We start from the raw sequence: 20,540 nt of genomic DNA, 5'->3' as shown, positions 1-20,540 counted from the left end.
CAACACGATTGCTTCTCCACTCATTTCTAGAACTCCTTGCCCTCCCCTAGACTCTCTTAAGTTTTGTCTCCCAGAGTCTTGGATTCAAAATAGTCTGCCCAATGGAGAGACTAGGTGGGTGCCATGCATGCTGGGCAGAAGATAAGGCCACGAAGCTTGGGAAGGTGGCTGGGGGCGGAGATGCCTAGAGCCAGTCCCTGCTTCTGTGCAGTCTTCCTATCTCTCTTGTTTGCTGCTTACAGAGAGAGTTGGTTTGGAAGGAAGTTTGGAGAAGAGCTGAGGAGGTGGCCCAGGGAATTCTGGGGACACGCAGTTCTAGACCACAGCCATACTTTCATTCCTCCCCTCCTTGCTCCATGCAACCAGGCAAACAAGGCCACAGATTTAGCTAGTCACAGCAGTAGCTCTTCAGCATGCCTTTATTTAGGATGGGGCAGCCTCAAAGCAAGGGGTTGCCCCAGGTGGGGAAGTGGGGTGGCTTAGGGACGCTCAGGATCATGGAGAAAGAATGCTGAGGTGTCGCTTGCTGAACAAGTTGGTCCGGTTTTGACATTCCTGACCAGGTCTAGAGGCGAACGTGCCACCCTTGAGCCTCCTGCCTCATTTGGGAGTTCCTCCTGGGATATTCATTCTCTCTCTTCTTGTTCGTACGTGTGTGGAGGGGGAGCTGAGCAGTGACGTGCCCCAGTGCTAGTCGGGGGATTATTTCCCCCACTGAAAAAGGTGCTTGGCAACATCACCTGATGGTTCTGCCCTGCGGTTCATTCCTTTAAGCTTGTGAGATGAGCTCAGGAACTACACCTGCAGATGCATGATTTGCCCCTTGGAATTCTGGGACAGCAGTTCCTTAACTTTCCTCCTTTTCTCCCCTCTCCAGCTGGTGCATATTACCCTGCCCAGAGTGTGCAGCAGTTCCCTGCTGCTCAGGTCATCATGAATCAGCAGCCACCGATCCCGCCAAAGCGAGAACGCAAGACGGTAAGATGGGAGTTGGGGGGTGGCCGCTGGGCATGAGTTAAAAGCTTATGTTGTACAGAGACTGCATTTTGTTGGGTGGTTGATGCCTCTCATATCGCCCTCCCTCTAATTCTACCTAGTCTTGGGTTTGAGGCTGTTGAAAGAGAATCCCAGGCATTGTGGTTCTCCTGGAACCTAGGAATTTGATGCTGGCATCTAAAGTGCAAATTATAGACTTAGCCCGTGTCTGTGTGTTTATGTTCCAAGGGAAGTGGCTCAAAGTAAAGGTGAGCACAAGTATATGTGCCAGGCACTGGGATCTTGCATAGGTTTATTTAGAAGTAAGCTCCATTAAGGTCAATGAGACTTGGGCTCAAGTTGGGGCTCAGGGGCTTGTGGCCTTCAGCTTCAAGCTAAGAGAGTTGGAACAGCTTCAGCAAAATTGATGTGTTACCACAGAGTTAAACAGAAAACACACACAGCCTGTAGTATTACTGAGTAGGGCTGGGTGATATCTGGTTTTCAGCACTGTGATACATTACCAGCTAAACATCACGATATACTGACATACCACAATGTCTGAAATAAGGATGAAGCTGTGTAGAGGCATTGGCTAGCTTCGTGGTTTTTCCCGCATTGTGATTTTTGCATGGGGCATGCACACACACATATCGTGATTCCCAATATATTGCCAAGTGAAGAATTCTGATACTGATATCATGATACGGACTTAAAACCGGTTTGGGACAATATATCGATATATTGCCCAGCCTGATTACTGAGATTATGAGGGCCAGTTGGATCTTCTAAAAGGAGAATGCTGGAGTTCAGGTGCCAGAAAAGAACTGTAGCTCAGTAGAATAGCATGTGGTTACAGCATCCTGGCAAATCCAGCTGAAAAGATTTCAGCTAGCAGGTTTGACCTGAGATTTGGAGAGCCGCTGCCAATCAGGATAAAAAGGTAAAGGTAAAGGGACCCCTGACCATTAGGTCCAGTCGTGAACGACTCTGGGGTTGCGGCGCTCATCTCGCTTTATTGGCCGAGGGAGCCGGCGCACAGCTTCCGGGTCATGTGGCCACCATGACTAAGCCGCTTCTGGCGAACCAGAGCAGTGCACAGAAACGCCATTTACCTTCCCACTGGAGCGGTACCTATTTATCTACTTGCACTTTGACGTGCTTTCAAACTGCTAGGTTGGCTGGAGCAGGGACCGAGCAACAGGAGCTCACCCCGTCGTGGGGATTTGAACCGCCGACCTTCTGATCGGCAAGTCCTAGGCACCCTCAGTGCCACCCGCGTCCCAATCTGGATAGGTGATGCCTATTTATATGGCTCAGTAAACTGACAGGGTCTGTGGCAGCATTTGATATGAGCCTATCAGGAAGCCATTCCCTCTGCCAAGAAAATCCTTCTTCTAGAAGGATGCGGTAGTTGGCCTTGGCTGTTTAAGTGGTAAGGACATCTACTTGGAGCCATTTTATGGTTTCCTCTATTCTCTAGGTTTAGCCCTGGCACTGGCAAGAGGTTTCCTGTCTCAGCCAGGGAACAAATTTAATTCCTGGTTGACTTTCTCTTGGTAACTGTCTCCCTCCCTAGGTGGAGTCATGACTGGCATTTTGAAATCTATTATATTTTAGAAGTCTATCTAACCGTCCACACACACCCATTGCTGGGTTTTTGTGCAGTTATCTGAAGTTGCCTTTGTGCGGAGAGCTCGCTTCGCCTGTCCCCTGCTGCTGAATTACTTGCAAAACTCACAGCGCCATAGGAAATACACAGCTACACTCCCAGTTGGGTGCAAAAGACCTTCAGAATCTCTGTGAAAGCCCGATGGAAAAGTGTAGCTGCTCACCTTTCCTCAATGGATTTTGTGTGTGTGGATTTCGCAGGGCAGGGGAGCAGGGCCCACCTCCGCATGCTCTTGTGTAATTTCCGGCCGAGGGGCATGTGGCAATCTGGGTCAGAGTTCAGCAGGGATCAGGAGTCCGGAATGCAGCTCGGCACAAGGTTGAGAAATGGCAGGGGAGAGCAGGCTGGAGCTGTGCACAGGCTGAGGCTACAGCTAGGTGTGGCTGCACGCACCCTGGGCTGGCTATCCTCCATTACTTGTGTGGTATGCTTCTACGTGGTCTATTTCCACCCTGTGCCAGTTAATGTCTCTGGAGAAGAATCGGGTGAGAAGAGCAAATGCATTGATTTCCTTTCTCCAAAGGAAGATCCTGGCTTAATAGTAGCTTTTGCAAGCGTCTCGCCCCTTCTCCCTGTGCTTCTGGATATCTTCTTTATGCCAAGCCAAGGAGATTGGCGACAAGGGGCGGGGCCTTCTCTGTAGTGACGCCCTCAGCACAGAACTCAGTCCCTAGACCAACCTCGCAGGTAAATCCTTACTTTCTCTGTTTAGGAGGATGTCAAAGGGGATTTTCTTCTGGCAGGTGTGTTGGGACGTGGCATGACCATTTCCCTTTTTTCTTTTAATCGAAAACTTTTGAGCTTACCGTAGTCCTGCCCATCTAATGCTATTGCTTTAGGTAGTTTGGTGACTATATGATGATGCACTTTCATCGTGTTTTTGAAGTTTGGTTTATTTCAAGCTGCCTCTCTGGAGCCATAATAGCAGGGTGAAAATTGCAGCAGCTATAAATAAAAAGATGCATTGCTGACGGGGGCTGTCAGCCATGCAGGGGCCACATCCGTGTCACTAGTACACCCACCTGGTGCCCTCTAGATGTTTTGTACTACAATTCCCATCAGCTCCAAACAGCATGGATGTGTAATGCTGAGGCTGATGGGAATTGTAGTCTCAAAACATCTAGAGGGCACCAGGTAGGCGAAGGCAGCACTAGCATTAATACTTGATATTTTATTATGTTTTTATATGTGTTGGAAGCCTCCCAGAATGACTGGGGCAACCCAGCCAGATGGGCGGGTTATAAATATTAATAAAAATTATTATAGCAGCATATGGATGGGATTGGAGCTTGCTTATTCTTGGAGGACATCTTGCCTTCCTTCTCCATCACACATTGCACAGAACATAACAGGTAGACCTAGAGGCACAGACCGTGTGCATGTAACTACATGCGGCTCGTCCTGTTTCAAGAGATGCATTCCATATTCCTGGGGGGGAGAGAAAGATGTCCTGTCGGAGGCACACAGACCATAGACCCATCTGGGCTTTTCCTCCTGTAAAAGTTTTGGGGGAAGTGTTGTGCAAAATGCGGGGATCTTCTGAAAGTGTTCCACCCACCACCCCCGTATTTTGCTAGTCGTTGTAACTGTCTTGTGAATCCTAGTCAGGCAGGGTGTCCAACAAGCACCTGAGCTGTTTATAGCCACTAAGGAGGGGTTGTTAGAGCAGAGAGTTATGCTAGACACTTAAAATAGTAGCATTTGCGTGCAATGAGTTACGCCCGTGTAGGCCTGTGTGCCTTGTGTTGACCGAGTCGGCTTTTTTTCCATCGGCTGATGATGGTTGTGTTTAAGGGGATGTGAATGCGAACTTCACTTCTGAGGCTGCATGATGTAGGCATGAAGCCCCTTTTTACGGGCTTTGGCAGCCGTTTTGCATTCATCAGTGAAGGTGGCAAAAGGGTGGGTCCCTCTCTCCCCATGTCATCCCTGCCTTCCAGTGTATACATGAGAGAGAATGGAGTATGCCTTTGGGAGTGAAGTCAAAGACCATCTTAGTTGGCTGCTGAGAAGCATTTACAAGCAGTGTTTTGTATAAATCTCCTCTAGAACATGGATGTGGGAGCCTGAGACCTTCAAGAAGCAGCTGGACCACAATTTGTACCATTCCTGATGTTTGGGAGGGTCATTGCTCAGTTGAGAGGGTCATAAAGTAACTGAGACCATACCCTCCAACATTTCTCTGATGAAAATCGGGACATCCTAAGGAAAAGCAGGACATTCTGGGATCAAATCAGAAACTGGGACGGCTTCTGTTTATCTGGAAATGTCCCTGGAAAATAGGGACACTAGGAGGGTCTGTGAGACCTACCAGTCAGATAATGGTGGTGCAAGAGCAGAGCCAGTAACAAAATGGAGGCAGAGGTTGGCATAGCCAGCTGGCAATTGGAAACGTAATTTTCTACTGATCTTCTCCTCTGATAGATCCTGCCATTCCCACCCCAACAGTTGTGGGGCAGCATACAAATGCCGCTTAACAAATAACAAGCAAAATAACAAATAACAAGCAATTTTTTTATTTTTGAGTAAGCAGATTTGATTGGTGTGAGCTTGGTGTAGCATCCATGTGCCTGACATAGGTCACTGTGACTCTGTTGCAATGTTTCTCAAACTTTGATCCCCAGCTGTTGTTGGACTACAGCTCCCACAATCCCTAAGCACTGGTCCTGCTAACTAGGAATTATGGAAGTTGTAGAAACACGGCTCGCATTCAAGCCGTCCAACTTTGTGGCCATTGCTGCCTCCTGCAGCAGTGAATTCCGAAGGTTAACTATGCGTTGCAGGGATAAGTACTTTATTTCATCTTGTCGCAAATCTTCCAATGTTCAGATTCATTGGATGCCCCCAAGTTCTAGTATTTTATGCCCTTACCTTACTCAGCTTTTCTCTAAACCAAAAACAAACAAACAGAAACAACAACAACAACAAAAACCACAAACCAAAACCCAAATGTTGTAAGCTTTCCTCGTAGGGGCGTATGTTTGGTTGCCCTTTCCCAGCTCACCTTTTTGAAGCAAGGTGATGAGAACTGTACACAGTATTCAAAGTGTGGCTGTGCTGTAGGTTGGTAGAACGGCATTATAATATTAGCAGATTTATTTTCCTTTCCTTTGTTTATGATCCCTGTCAATGCATTTTTCACAAGTTGCCACATGCTGGGTCAGCTAACCACCACAAACCAAGTGTCTCTTTGTTGGTCAGTTGCTGCCAGTTCAGATGCTGCATACATATGTGAAATTTAGATATTTTGCCCCGAAATATCTCTTGTCGCCTCCCACCTCACCTCAGCTGACCCCTTATAAATGCTGGGTGCATTACTGTTCGGGTCTCTTTACGGACAGAGTCTGGGTTGCAGCCATCTGTTGAAGGAGCAGGAGAAAAACCGGCCCATTTAATCTTTCGTCAGCTCATCTGCGAGCATTGAAAGGGTGTCTGAAGTGCCTCATTCATGTTGAGTCATCTGGAGTGCCATGCCCTGGTGTGAATTTGGCACATTGATGCTGCAGCCAAGAGTGTGCTCTCATTCAGAATCCAACTTGATTGTGTGTGTTTTTTTAATTACTGTTTTATGTGTTAACTTCCTGGAGCTCTCTGTTGTTGCAAGTTGGGAAAATATCGCCATGGCACAGACTGCAGGGGAAACGGGACCCTGTGTTGTCCAGGGCAAATGGACAGTCTGTCCTTAGTAGGCCAAAGTCCCTCCCCTGTACTTCCGGATGTTCCGTTCTACCAGAGGGAGATAATTCACTGCACGTAACCACTTGCTTTGTGGGGAACTGTGCATTACTCTTGTGGCAAGGTGCCATTATCATTTGCAAGGCATCATCAATGCTGCCGCCGAACTCTACACAGTGAATTAAACAAGCTGGTCCCTGCCCTAAGAAGACCGCAATTTAATTTCCAGGAGTGGAGCAGAAACAAGCAGGAAAGGTGAAGGCAGCGCTAGAAACTCGAATGTATAAGCTAATTGCCGAATGGCATTGTAAACCTGGGTTATGGAATGTCTAGGAGCTATTTTCCCCCGATGGAATTTTTTATTATTCATTTCATTTATATAATGCTTTATATTTTAAAGGGGAATAAATCTCAAAGTGGTTTCAGCTCACTAAAGCATCAAATAAAACCAGAATAAAACAAATTGGAAGTTTTAGGGATAATATTTCAGATCCTTCTCTAAGAGACATTTTGCTTTCCCCATATTTATTCACCTACTTAATTGGATATCACTGCCCCATGGCAGAAAAACTATAGGAAGCCAGTGTGATGTCTTCCTAGGACCTGTGAGAAATCAAATCCCCACTCAGGAAGCTCACTAGTTGACTTAGGGCCAGTCACAGCCTTCTTACCTACCTCACAGGGTTGTTGTAGGGATTAACTGAGGAAGGAGGAGAACCATGTGGGATATAAAGGCAATGAATAAGCCCTTCTGCTTGCCTGCTTAAGAAAGCTGGAGGGGCCAGCCAGATGGATGATGTCACAGTCACCAATCTGGCATCCAGAGATCTCCATGTGGTTGCGACTGGACCTGTGCCAGTTGCAAAATGCGCCTGGCTAATGTCTAACACTGGGTAAAGGTTAACAGGAATAAATGCCAGCTGCTGCAGGTACATCAAGGCAGGCTTCGTTTTGGTTGGAGACCTCACAGGAGGGGAAGGTTTTGTAAATTGAGGGGGCGGGGGGGGGGAGACGGTACTACAACTGTGTGCAGCAATGTCCCCATTTTGGCCTAAAGTTGCATCCTTTTGTACATGTAGTTAGAAATAACAGTTGGTGCACTCTGGCTCCCTCACAGAAAAGGTATTTTTATTTTTATTTTTCTGTATGGGAGCTACTAATTTCCCACCCCTCTTCCCTGAGCCTTAACAGACCTTTGGTTCATATGAAGCCTAAGTGACCGTCTTCCTACTGCACTGAACCATTAGTAAACCAAACTCTGTTGTTTCCATTGTTGTCATTGTCATCTGTCTGTTTTGAGAGAGAATGGAGTATGCCTTCGGGAGTGAAGTCAGGCCATTGCATTAGCCTCTCTAAAGTGACCTCACTGGGGTTCAGACTGTGGGCAGTGTGTATGGAGGTCCTGGGGTGCCCAGGCGACAAGACCCCCCCCCCTTTGGCCTCGCTGATGTGGTCCAAAGGAAAGCAGAGCAATATGTTTGGCACCAGCTTGGTTGCAGGAAGGAGGCATACCAGGCACCACTCAACTGCCTTAGGGACTCCACTCTAGATTTGTGTAGGGTTTATTCCGTAGCTTTTTCTTCTCCTGAAGATACCCTGCAAGGCAGCAGAGGTTTAAGACCAGTTTCCCTTCTCCTAGAGGGGCTACCGTCCCAGGTGGATGAGTTCTTGTCTACTTTATCTGGTAGTGGCTGCTCAGGCTTGCTTTCTGAGGTGCAAAGGGCAGAACTTGTGAGGCTTGTGCATGTAGAGCAAAGGTGGTTAAGCTCTGGGTCTCCAGGTGTTGGAATCTCAACTCCCATTAGCCCCCATCACCATGGCCAGTAGTCAGGGATGTTGGGAGCTGGAGTCAAACAACATCTGGAGGACTGAATTCCCCCCCCCCCCCAATTTGAAGCATTTTCTCTAGCTGTGAACTATGGCACATTTTTAACAGCTTCAACACTGACTGAGCCTATGGGCTTGTGGTGCTTCTGCGAATATACTCATAGCCACAAGAGGGAAGTATATGGATGCAACCCAAGAGTATTACGTAGCTGCTGCATCTAAGGGCAGAGCTAGCCAATGAGTGTGCACCTTTCTCAGAGCATTGTGACATGACTCAGGTCACGTCAGAATGCATGGACTGTCCTATTGGGAAAGGGGTGTGGAGGGTGGGGGGGCGCTGTCGCATTGGGGAGAGGGCAGAGAGGGAAGGGCCCATGTCTTGTTCTCCCCCAGTGCTCCATTTTGCTGCTCTGGGTTGCCTCTGCCTTGGCTGCAAGCTCAGGCCACTCTGGAAGAGGGGCTAGTGCCCAAGCCGTGCCCTTGCTCAGCTGCTGTGTCCAGAGCTGCCAAACAGAGCTTGCTTATGACCTCATCAGCTGCTGCTAAGGACCTGTCTTCCCTTTGCTCCCTCCAGCAGCCACCCACCCTGGGCGCTCAGGGCCAGGAGGAGGAGCCGGCTTCCTCCTGGCCTCAGCCCTGTGGTCGGGAGGTTGGAAGGGATATGTGCCAGTCTTTGAACGGCATGGCAGCTGGCTTTAGCGAAGTTGCCCCCCTGACATGGGTGGTCTGAGGTCCTTGCCACGCACGAGTTTTTGCAGGGTGACTTTAGGCCTCCGCGTAGACCTCTGAAAGCTGGACTGACCCTTTTCTGGCTCTCTGCCTTTGAGATTCCCTGCACCTGCGAGGTTTTGGATGGGCCAGGGATCTATAAGGTGTGAAGTTGGCTACAAACTCTGGGATTAGACAAATAGGTGGAGGTTTACATCCGAGTGTCATTTAACAAAGCTTAATGGATGCTCAGCGGCAACGTATCTCCGAGTACCAGATGCTGGGGTCAAAGAAACTGAAAAATTAAAGCTAGGAGCTAAATGGCACCTTAAACCTAAGTTATGGGCACAACAAGTCTAGACGCACTATTTTATAAAAAGAATACAAGGCTGAAAATGAATGAACTGCAGCTAAAATATTATTCACACCCCTAATATTCTTAAGAGGGTCTCATCACCAGTCTTCAGAGAGTAGCTGGAAGTGGGGAGGCAGAAAAAGGTCCTCCTTTCCTTTTCCACTCTGCAGTTTTAATATGAAATCTTAGGCCTAGAGCTTAGAAACTGCTTGCGTTAATGAAATTCCCTGTCGCAAAATGCTGCTAGAGTAATGGGCGTTTCGAACACTGACAACAGGAGATGGTCATCAGCTACTTAGGAGCTTCCGCTGGCCAGTCTTGAAGCAGAATTCGGTGGAGCTCTGTGATCTTGCAAGGCAGGAGGCTGCTGCCTTCATGTCCTGCATGTGAGCTGGCTGGCCCTGTTGGAAACAGGAAATAGAACGAGGTAGACAAGTTTTTTTTGATCCAGCACAGGACAGTTATTTTACGTTGTTAACCTAGTTGTGTGCATTGCTTGGGTGTGCTGGGCCAGACCATGCACTCGACTCCAAAATGAATTGTAGATGTCCTTCTGGGGTTATCTTGAGGGTGGGGAACCAGGCATGGTTCGGCAGTCATTAGCGCCTAAGGAAAGTGACAGTGGAATGCCCTCTCTCCAGCAGCAGAACATACACAATCTTTATACTTACAGTGCTAACAGCAAGTGCCTCTTTTCTTCCTGTCTGGCAGATCCGAATACGAGATCCAAATCAAGGCGGCAAGGATATCACAGAGGAAATAATGTCTGGCGCTAGAACTTCCTCTACCCCCACTCCTCCACAGGTAATGTTGATCTGCTTTTTTAGCTTTATTCCTCTTCATCTGCCCTTGTACCCTGGGAAGGCATGTAAGAAGCAACAAATCTGGGGCCAGTTCATGCGGCCAATTTCCTCTGCAGGTGAGCAGTTCTGGCCCCCTCCTCAGTGTGAAGTTTGTGCAGGAAGAGGATGTGAACACGTTTGCACACAGCCTTCGTGATTCCTGTGATTGTGGTGGCTGGCGGCGGGGGGAATTGCTGCAAGCACAGAAAGCAGCTACCGGCCATTCCCAGTACATACTGGTTCATGCCAGTATTTCCACAGACAAACAAAGTTTATATGCCGTTTGATTGTAAGGAGAACTCCAAGCATACCAAACGATCGTCTACCAAACGATCTAAAGCTAATTTTGAATCTCATACATAACTAGTCTCTCTCATGAATGCAACCACAGTGCCTTGGAACTCTTTTCTGAAGGAGGGATGGGAATAATTTTGTCTCCTGGAATTGCAGAAATGAATTCCACAAGCTATATTTGTAGAGGTGTTGGGTCTTGCGTTAGAGGTTCTCTCTGCGTTGACTGGGTTGCATTGCGTGAAGAAAACGTGACATATCTGAACTCAGTTTTTTAAGACTCCTTTCCTTAGAAGAAAACAAGGTCATGGCACAGTGATAATGGCACAAGCCATTTATTTATTTCCATCTCTTTATATATGTCAGTCTTTCATCTATTTGATGAAATGTTGAAATCTATGTATCAGTTCTGAGCTGATATTTGAGAAAGATATAATTGGGAAGGGGAAAGGGAAACTTTAATAATTCAACCCCTCAGTTTTGTGGGAAAGGCTTTGCAGCTAACGCTTTACACTGGAACCGAAACTTAAGCAAAAATATAGTCAGTTGAAGCAAACTTGGGCAGGTAATCCTATAATAAAATTGTTCTACTTTTTGTCGCCCCTCCCCTCTCTTACAGGCTGGAAGTGGTCCAGAACCACAAGCCAACGGAGAGACATCACATGTAGCAGTTATTGTCCGGCCAGGTATGAAATCCAATTCAGGGTTTGGGGTTGGCTAAATCAGACAAAGGGAATGCTGAGGTTTCTCTTTCTGTGTGTGTCTCTCTGTCCCACTAATGTGAGGTGGACAGAATGAGTGGTCATGCGGGGGTTTCAGTTTGCTTTCAGCCCAGATAAGACAACCTGAGGTCCAGCCTCATTTAACGTGGCTCCCAGCACCACCTGAAGCTGCCTTGCTCCATTAGAATGCCTTCCTGTTTTGTTTCCTTCTGATTTTCCGCTTTTTAAATATGCTTTACTCTGTTTGTGTGTGACTTTATAATAAGGTGAAGGGGAACTATTTCATCTGTTAGTTTTGCTTGTTCATTTTTTACTCTTTTCCTGATTTGGATGGCTTGGAGGGTAGGTAAAGTTTGTCTGAGAGCAAAATTGGTCACCTGCCATTTATGCCTTGCCTTATCTATAGCACACTAAAGTCAGAACGCAATTATTTTCACTTGCTTTTCCAGAACAGTAGCTGTATTGGTCTTAAAAAATAATAACCTTCCTGCATAATTGTTTTGAGAGTAACCCCATCAAACCCAGCAGAGTTTATGTCTGAGCTGACCTGTATAGGATTAGGAATTCTCATCTGAGGTGGCTGTAATGACATTTTGAAGCGGGGCAGATTTGTCGGCCGCATTGAGCTACATTTATTATGCAGCATAGCCTGATGCATGAAAAGTGCTTCCTTAGCACATTTCCTACAGGTGGCTAAATTCAGCTTTTTCTTTGGGTATATAATTTTGATGCCATGCTGGACTGATGCCAAATGGCATTCAGTTTTCAGACTGGCATCTGAGAAAAGCGGAGCTTAAAATGTACATCTTTGAATCCTGGCAGACGGCCTCAGAAACGATAACTGTGCAGTTGGCCCGACAGCTGGTTCTTTGAGAACCTTCCTGGCTCTGCCAATTTTGTTCTGCTTCTGTGATGGAATTATTCAAGGTTTTGAAAAATCTAAGCATCATCCGTTCGTTTGGCCGGCCAGAGGGGCCTGCCTTAAACCGAGCAAATGCTCTCGCGTGGTCCCATTTGCACCATTAGCAAATTAAATCTTTTAACTCTGTGTGCAAGAGTCTGTGTTTTGCTGTTGCCCTCCTGGTGTTCTTGGGCTGCAGTTCCTAATAATCTCTGAACGTGGGCTGTGCTGGCTAGGACTGATGACAGCTCGAGTCCCAACAGCAATGCAAGCATCACTTCTTTCCTGTCCTTTGCACACCCCTTTCAGCAATTACAGAAGTCAAAAGTGGATTCACAGCAGATGTAGATATCTCCATAGGTACTGAGTTCATTGCAAAAATGAGTAAATCAGTCACTGAGCAAGTTCAATATTGAAGCCAGTACTGTACAGCCATACCTCGGCTCCCGGACACCTTGGGAGTCAAACTTTTTGGCTCCTGAACGTTCTTTTGGAGGCTGAATGTCTGACGGGGCCTCCGATTGGCCGTAGGAGCTTCCTGCAGCCAATCAGAAGCCGTGCTTCGGAAGTCGACTGTTTCGGAAGTCAAATGGACTTCCGGAACGGATTCTGTTAGACTTCTGAGGTACAACTGTACTGTGTTCCTAAGAGTCATATACACTTTCGAGCCTGTCACTGAATTAGTTCATTCAGAGTCTTGCCTTACTTAGCAGAAAACCCTTTTGGTTTAGAATTGTGCAGGCTGTTCCTTCGGATGAAGATACCCATTATTAGAGCTACAAATTAAAAATAATAACAACAGCAACAATAACAATAATATTCAGGGACTTAAGCTCACTGTCCACCTTCTAGCAGCACTGAAAGCTTTAATTGTCCTTAATCAGTAGGCCAAGCAATTAATCATTGTCCATTGATTGATCTTTGAGGCTGGAATTTCATGATACAGTTCTTTGTGTGTTGGGGCTGAAGCAGCAGCCAATGTGGTGGCCAGCAGATGTCATTGGACTACAACTCCCATCCCGCCCAGCCAGGCAGGGTCAGTGTTCAGGAATGATGGGATTCGCAGTCCAGCAGTTAAACATTGGCTAAACCTGGGATAGAGGGTTATCGTACATCAGCACCGGAGAAGTTGTGGCCTTTCACGTGTTGCTAGACTCCCAGCCACTGCCATCCCTGGCCATGCTGATCGGGGCTGAGGAGCATTGTAGTCCGAAAACATCTATAGGGTTGGAGAGTTCCCATCCCTCACTTAGCACCTTCCATCAAGATCTCAAAAAATAGATCACAGTTTTGCCAGGTAATGGCCTCAGATGCTAAGTATCCTCTGTTCTGGGCACTAGGAGGCAGGATCTTTCAACAGAAGAGTAGATGGGTTTGAGTATGAGCTTTGATTCTTAGGACCAGGTACATCTTGCTGTTTTAGGAGGCCAGAGGTTGATTTTGCTTTTGTTTCTTTCTTGATTTCCATATTTCAAACTCGTCAGTAGAACTCCACCCCTTGCCCCCAAATCCCTTCCTTAATATGCAGCTGTTGTGCAATCCAATTATTTTGCCATTTTCAGTGTGCTCCCTTACAGTTGTAAATTGTGACCAAGCCGGGGGTTTTTGCAGCTTCACATACAAGACCTTTATTAATTATGCACATTTATTACCTGTAAAACGTCCCAGGGCAGGTTGCATAACAAATGCAGTTTATAGATCAGTGATTCTCACACTTGTGTCCCCAGCTGTTGTTGGACTACAGTGGTACCTCGGGTTAAGAACTTAATTTGTTCTGGAGGTCCATTCTTAACCTGAAACTGTTCTTAAGCTAATGGGGCCTCCCACTGCTGCCATGCTGCCACCACACGATTTCTGTTCTCATCCTGAAGCAAAGTTCTTAACCGAAGGTACTATTTCTAGGTTAGCGGAGTCTGTAACCTGAAGCGTCTGTAACCCAAGGTACCTCTGTATAGTATTTGTAGTTGTGTTTGCAGAGCATAAGATCTCAGATGAACCCACCACAGGAAAGATGCATCCTGGTTGCTCAGGGGGGAAAGTAGGGGGAAACTACAGGGGGTTTTAGGACTAGAAAATAAATGAAAATCAGTAAAAGTGCACTAAAGCGGAGGGGAAAACAACCACTCTTTAGGGCATATGGGATTCTTGTCACCTGGTGTCCATATAACTCACTTAATGATAACAGCTGTGATTTTACTCATTGGCTAAAAACATTGACAGGTGGAAACAGCCAGGTTGGCTCATTTCACACAGATCACCTAGAAAGGTACTTACAGAGTTGACTTCCTGGCTTTCTTACTTTCTAGGAGGGCTAGAGAAGTACTTTTTTGAAAAATGAAGGCTTAGCATCCGGGAGCCCTGCCTGGATGGACCAGTGAAGGCCTTCATGGGTGCCAAGTTGGAGACCCCTGGCCTGAATAGATTCGTATATAGGGATTTGCTGGAGCCAAGGCCCTGGTACAACCACAGTCCTATGGTGTGTGGAACGCTTCAAAAAAGAAATCTTCCTTTCTTCAGAATTGGTTATTTGCCTCTTTGTTTAAAGAGCAACTTTACAGGTCCAGAAAAGTTGCTGTGAGCAGATAAAAGTTCCCCCTGGGAAGTTTTTCTCCTTATGTGTGACCAGCCACGTGGTTATTTACAGGCCCGTCTTGTGGTTTCTGTTGCCCTCCCAGGTGTTAGAAACATTCCTTTCCCCACTCACCTAAGCGCTAAATGCTGCCTTCTCTTCCTCTTGTTTCTGCATGCAGACGATCGTCCCAAGGCTGGCCCAGTAGTAACTAAACCTGTCTCCTTGGAGGCGAGCAAATCGGCTTCCCCGTCTCCCCCTCCGCCCCTCATAGCAGAGGCCGAGTCCGTGCTGCCAGTTGTGCCGCTGGTGCGCCCAGGGAGCCCCATTGCAGTGGACACTACAGAGGAGCCGCCTGAGGTCCCCGCCGATATATTTGAACCCGTTAGCGCCACCACTACAGTGCCAGGGGGCCCCGTGCTCCCCCAGGAAGCCCCCGTCTTGGACACAGAGTCACAGGAGGAGGCTGCTGCTAGCCCAATTTTGGAGCCTCCCCCCCAGCCGGTTCCTGCAGAAATGCCGGTGGCCGAAGAGACGGTGCCGGCGGAGACAGTGACTGTCCAGCAGGAGACCCCTCAGCCAGAGGAACCGCTTCCTGCGGCTCCGCCAGGGGCTCCCCCGACCCCACCACCTTCCCTGGAGGAGGTATCTGAGGGGGCTGTGGAGTCTAACGGGGTGCTGGAGGAGGAGACGCCAGAGCCCGTGCCCAAGGCTGCCACGTGCCAGCCAGATTCTGCCGTGGAGTCCCCCATCGCTCAGCCGGAGGAGCTGGCAGCGATGTCCCTGGATACCCCAGGGAAGCTGGCAGCCGAAGAACCCGAGGATCAGCCCGAGTCGGACATGAGCCCCATCTCCGAGCCCGAGGAGGTGAAAGCCGAGGAGCCCCTGGCCCCACTGGCCACACCTCCTGCCGAAGAGGAGGAGGAGGAGGAGCCGGAGGAGGAGGAGGAGGAAGAAGAGGAGGAATGTGAGGAGCCGGCCGAGACCGCAGAGCAGAGCGCCCAGCCAGCAGCTGCGCCCTTGGAGGCCGCAGAGGTGGCCACACAAGGTGAGTGCGGCATTTCAGAGGGAGCCCAGTGGGAAAATGCAAGCAAATCTCCATCTGTGAGATGGGGAGGTCAGTGGTGTGCAGCAAGCCTTGACTGCTTGTTTGTAGCTCTTCAGTGCAGCTTTCTTCCTTTAGGAATCAGCTTTGGTTTTTCCCAGAGAGAGAGGGCCATGTTTAGTAGCCAGCTCTCTGTAGCTCTTTCTCTCCAGAAATTCCTTTTGAGTCAGTCAGTTTGTGGCCCTAGGTAGTAAAAAAAAATGTCTGGTTGGTGGATTATGGATTTTTGTCTGCATTTAGATGGCAGTGAAATGGTAAGAGAAAACCCTAGGCTCCCGATAACTAGGTGTGAGCTTCCTCTGTGTTCCCTGTTGAACTGTGTGTCCTTTGGGAAAAGACCTACGTTCCTTTCAGGAACCTTCAACAGGCACCAGCAGTCAGTTCCAGAATGCCATTCTCTGGTTAGGTTCATTGCATTGGTGGGAAAACAGCAAAGGCTTCTGGGTTGTAGTTTCAGTACATTTAAAGGACCTGGAGTCTCCTGAAGCATTTCCTCCTCTGCTTCTTTGGAGCCTTCTGCCTTTGATGATGCCTTGGTTTGTCCCAGCCGTATTATTCTAGGATTCTTTCCTACCAACAGCATAGTATGTCTGCAAGTGGCAAAGAAGCCAGGACATTTACCTGGCAGGTAACAGCAAACGTGTTTTGTCACACGTTTGCTTCATAAGATTAATTGGAACTTGTTCTGTGTTAACCTCCTCCCGCCGCCACCTTGGAGCAGGGGTGACTGTCGCTCTGTGGCAGGGGCTGCTCTCCTGTGAGTCCCTGGCTAGTGTGGCTCATCCTCCCCAACCCTCTTTGCAACTCTCTAGTGGCTGTATCGGTGCCAAAGAAGAAGCGGAAGATGAAGGACCTAAACAAGAAGGAAGCTGTTGGAGACCTGCTGGATGCATTCAAGGTGGGTAGCCCCCACGGTTTAGTCAGGAGCTGAGAAACATAGCCTGATCCATTACCCAGGGTCACCTAGCTGGGTACCACTTCTTCTCATCACTGACTATATGCCGCAGGTTAAAATAGTTTGACGATTCTTCCCCCTGCAATCCCATGGAATCCTAGGGAACTGTTAACTCGGCAAGCAGCAGCATCAGTCTTGCACAGATAATACTTAAATATGTGGATTGTGAACTATGGCTTGGGGCAGGTGGCATTGTGGAATCATAGAATTTTAGTGTTGGAAGGGACCCCTGAGGATTGTTAGTCCCCTGCAATGCAGGAATCTTGCTCACGGGTGGGCTCAAACCTGCTTAGCACTCTGACCCACTGTACCAAGTAATAAGGAGTGAAGGGTGGATTCTGCAACGTGATCCTGAATAGCGCAGATTGGCATAGCCTTAAGATTTCAGCACCTTGAAAACCTCTTGCTCAAAAGGCTGCTAAGGAGGGCTTGAGACCCTGCTGGTCAGTACCCAGTGGAATCTCCAAATCCTGGCAGTGGGTGCAGAGCAGAGTGATCAGGGAGAAGAGGTTTAAGTTGAACTGATTTATTCCCCCCTACCCTTAAAAAGTGGTTTCTCCCAAAGGAAATCCATCAACATTCCACATGGAATAGGCTGTGCTCATCTTCGTTGATCACTTCAACATGCATGCTGGCTGCAAACTAATACAGTAATTTGAAGAAATATATACAAGACTGCAAATGGGTTTACACTTCCCCCATTGTTATTTATATATCCCTTTTGGGTTGTTACTTAAATCTCTCTTTGTTCTCCTTTTCTTGCTTAATCACCGTAATTGTAATTTTGTCACAACAACTACCTCCTTAGCTGTGATAAACTATTATGGCACCACAAATAAGCCATTGACAGTAAAATGATTCCTTCACTGGAGCTCAGAGCTGCAGCTTTTGCTTTTTTCTTGAGATCTTCTCTGCTTGCCCTCTTAGCCCAGTGAGGGTGGCTCAGAGATAGAGAACAAGCCCCCCGTGCCAGCCCCAGAGCCCGAGGAGCCTGCCCCCGTTCGCTCCCAGGAGGAGCCCGATGAGACGTGGGAAGAGAAAGAGGATAAGCTAGACCCTGAGAAGGTCAAGCAGGCTGACCAGAAGTACAGCTACACAGCAGGTGAGGCTCGTGCTAAATGACTTTCTCTGTTCTACCTCGTCTCCGCCCCCCCGGCTGCTACCTATTGGAGCCTTCTGTGATGATCTCGTTTTTGAGCCATCGTGTCTGGGCCACTGACACACTGTGATGGAGCTGAGCATCTGAGCAGGCTTGTGACCCTGTGAACTGCTGGCTTGTCTTGGGCTGTTGGGGAAAGGCTTTGCAGGAATTCCCCTCCACTGGGTGTCCAGTCACTTCAGTATTAAGCAATAGTTGCTCTCAGCAGGGGCCGAATCACTCATACCCCTTTCGTGCTAAGTCACTGTGTTTACAGAAGCCTCTCTCTGACTGTAATGGTTCCAGAAGCAGGCACAGGCACTCTTGGCTATGCAGCCCCCTGCTAATTCACAGCTAGCCGCTCCCCTGCAGAGCAGCCCCCAGCTTTTCCTTGCTGAAGAAATCATGCAAATAACTGGGTGGTTTGTTGCTTTCGCTTTGTACTAGAATGGGACGAACGGAGATGCAGATCACCAGCACACAGAAATAGCTGCAGCTCTTACACTGACCTGCTTGTTTTCTCTGGCAAGGAAGAACTGGGTCTGCTTGGAAACTGAAGTGCAGTGCCTTTGAACTAGCTCTTTGCTAATTATGTAGGATGAGATGTGAGCCAGAAGACCTTGGAAGGCATGTGCTGACTCTTGGAACCAGAAGCAAGCATGGGCACAGAGAGCACCCCCTCTTCCCCCTCCACCTTTTGCATGCAAATGTTGCAGTATCTTTAAGAGCTTAATCTTAAAACAACAGCAGTTCTGCAAAGTTACTGAATGGGAGGAAAATGTCATTGCTCCATTAACAACAGTAACATCTCATATGTTAAAAGAGCTACTGTGACACTGCAACAAAGGAGATGCAAGGCAGTCCCAAGTTAGAGATCTGGCAGTCAGCATTTAGATAACCGGGGGGGGGGGGAGGAGGGTGTTAATTTGAGTAGGAGCATTTGCCAGGCTTCTGAAGCTCTCCAGAGTGCAGCTCAGTTCTGGGGTATGGAACCCCCCCCCCCCAGTTGAAGAGGAGGGCTGAGAACTGCTCCTTCCGAGCTCCAAGCTTACAGCAGGGGAAGTGGAGCAAGGAATTGTCTCTGGCCTCACTGTAAAGTTCATTGTGACGTAGGAGCAAGACCCAAGTCCTTGTGGAAGGGGTGATCTTGGCAACAACACATTTTTGGTTGGCCAAGATTTATGAGCCCCACTCGATTCTTGCGGATGCACCATCACCCTTTGAAAGTGCAGGTGCTTCTTGCTCTACTGCTGCTGGGAATTCTTGACCACCTGTTGTGAGTGTGATTTCAATTTGGTGCTTTCCACCTTCCTTTCCTTAACAGAGCAGTGGAAGCCATTGAACCCAGAAGAGAAGAAGAGATACGACCGGGAGTTCCTGTTGGGTTTCCAGTTCATCTTTGCCAGCATGCAGAAGCCCGAGGGTTTGCCCCATATCAGCGATGTGGTCTTGGAAAAGGTCGGTCCTCCATTTCCAGATGGGGTCACCAAATGTCCCGCAGACGCTTCCTTTTGTTTTTCTTGGCATGGTGTGCCCAGAGAGTCTATCCTCTCTGGACAACTGCACAAGGTTGGGCATTGACCCGGTGGGTGGGTGGTGGGGGGATGTCAGTGCACATCCCAAAGGGCAAAGAAGGGGAACTGGCCATCTGGTCTGATTGCACTGGCTACTGATTAGTTTCTGGGCCTGATTCAAAGTGCTGGTTTTGACCTATAAAGCCTTAAACGGCTCAGGACCGCAGTACCTCAAGGACCGCCTCTTTCCATATGAACCTACCTGGATCCTGAGATCATCTTCTGAGGCCCTCCTTCATATGCCCCCTCCTCAGGTTCGGAGGGTGGCAACGTGAGAACAGACCTCCTCGCAGTGGCTCCCATCTGTGGAATGCTCTCCCCAGCGAAGTTTGCCTGGCGCCTTCATTATACACTTTTCTTTCTTCTTCTTTGGCGATCACTCGTAGCCGAGTAAGATTGTCTTCCATAAACACGGTTTTAACAATGAGTCCATAAGTGACTGTGGAGGCCAATTCTGGATCCACACGTCCTTTCACAGTGGGGACATTGGTTTCCTGGTGGGAGTTGATCGCGGTGTGGGTTAGCTAAGCATGCCTTCCTCTTAGCATGTTTCTCCCTTTCATCCTGAATTCGAGTGTCTTCAAAGCCCATGACACCTTTGGTAAAGGCTGTTCTCCAGTTGGAACACTCGCAAGTGTTCCCCAATTGTTGGTGTTTATACTACATTTTTAAAAATTTGCCTTGAGACACTCTTTAAACCTCTTTTGTTGATCACCAGCATTACGCTTTCCATTTTTAAATTTGGAATATAGTAGTTGCTTTGGAAGACGATAATCGGGCATCCGCACAACATAACCAGTCCAACGAAGTTGATGTTGAAGTTGATGCGGGTGGTGCTGTGGTCTAAACCACTGAGCCTCTTGGGCTTGCCAATCAGAAGGTTGGCGGTTCGAATCCGTACAACGGGGTTCCAGCTCCTGCCAACCAATACACCTTTGTCCCAGCTCCTGCCAACCAATACACCTTTAGGCGCCAGGCAAAAACGTTCCTCTTTAATCAGGCCTTTGCTTAACTGATCAACATATTACACCCTTTGAAAGATGGCTCTATGGGGGGGGCGGTTATTGGATTATTGTGATTTTTATATTATATCCCTCTGGGTATAGAGCGGTATATAAATACAATAAATGAATGAATGAATGAATGAATCTCATTGGCATCAGCTCATGTTAGGCTAAGACCTGTGGTGATTTCTGAAAAGTAGATTTTTAGGCATGTTCAGAGGCAAAAC

The 20,540-nt window shown here is 48.0% G+C and overlaps 1 protein-coding gene across 39 annotated transcripts in view; it reads left to right on the top strand.

The window, feature by feature from the left end:
• Positions 1-20,540, top strand: part of EIF4G1 (eukaryotic translation initiation factor 4 gamma 1) — a 77,437-nt gene that overhangs the window by 38,300 nt on the left and 18,597 nt on the right. For 38 of the 39 annotated variants that reach the window (XM_083503777.1, XM_083503793.1, XM_083503800.1 and 35 more), the window contains 7 exons: positions 878-978; positions 9,924-10,016; positions 10,965-11,031; positions 14,719-15,585; positions 16,455-16,540; positions 17,525-17,699; positions 19,060-19,193. In XM_083503777.1, coding sequence (XP_083359903.1) covers positions 878-978; positions 9,924-10,016; positions 10,965-11,031; positions 14,719-15,585; positions 16,455-16,540; positions 17,525-17,699; positions 19,060-19,193 — 1,523 coding nt within the window. Of the gene's footprint in view, positions 1-877; positions 979-8,517; positions 9,022-9,923; positions 10,017-10,964; positions 11,032-14,718; positions 15,586-16,454; positions 16,541-17,524; positions 17,700-19,059; positions 19,194-20,540 lie in introns of those variants that run through there. The other variant, XM_083503802.1, reaches the window with a different exon arrangement.

The sequence above is a fragment of the Podarcis liolepis genome (genome assembly GCF_965112155.1).
Source record: "Podarcis liolepis genome assembly, chromosome: 5".
Classification (NCBI taxonomy): Eukaryota; Metazoa; Chordata; class Lepidosauria; order Squamata; family Lacertidae; genus Podarcis; species Podarcis liolepis.
This window is presented reverse-complemented; position numbering and strand designations above follow the sequence as displayed.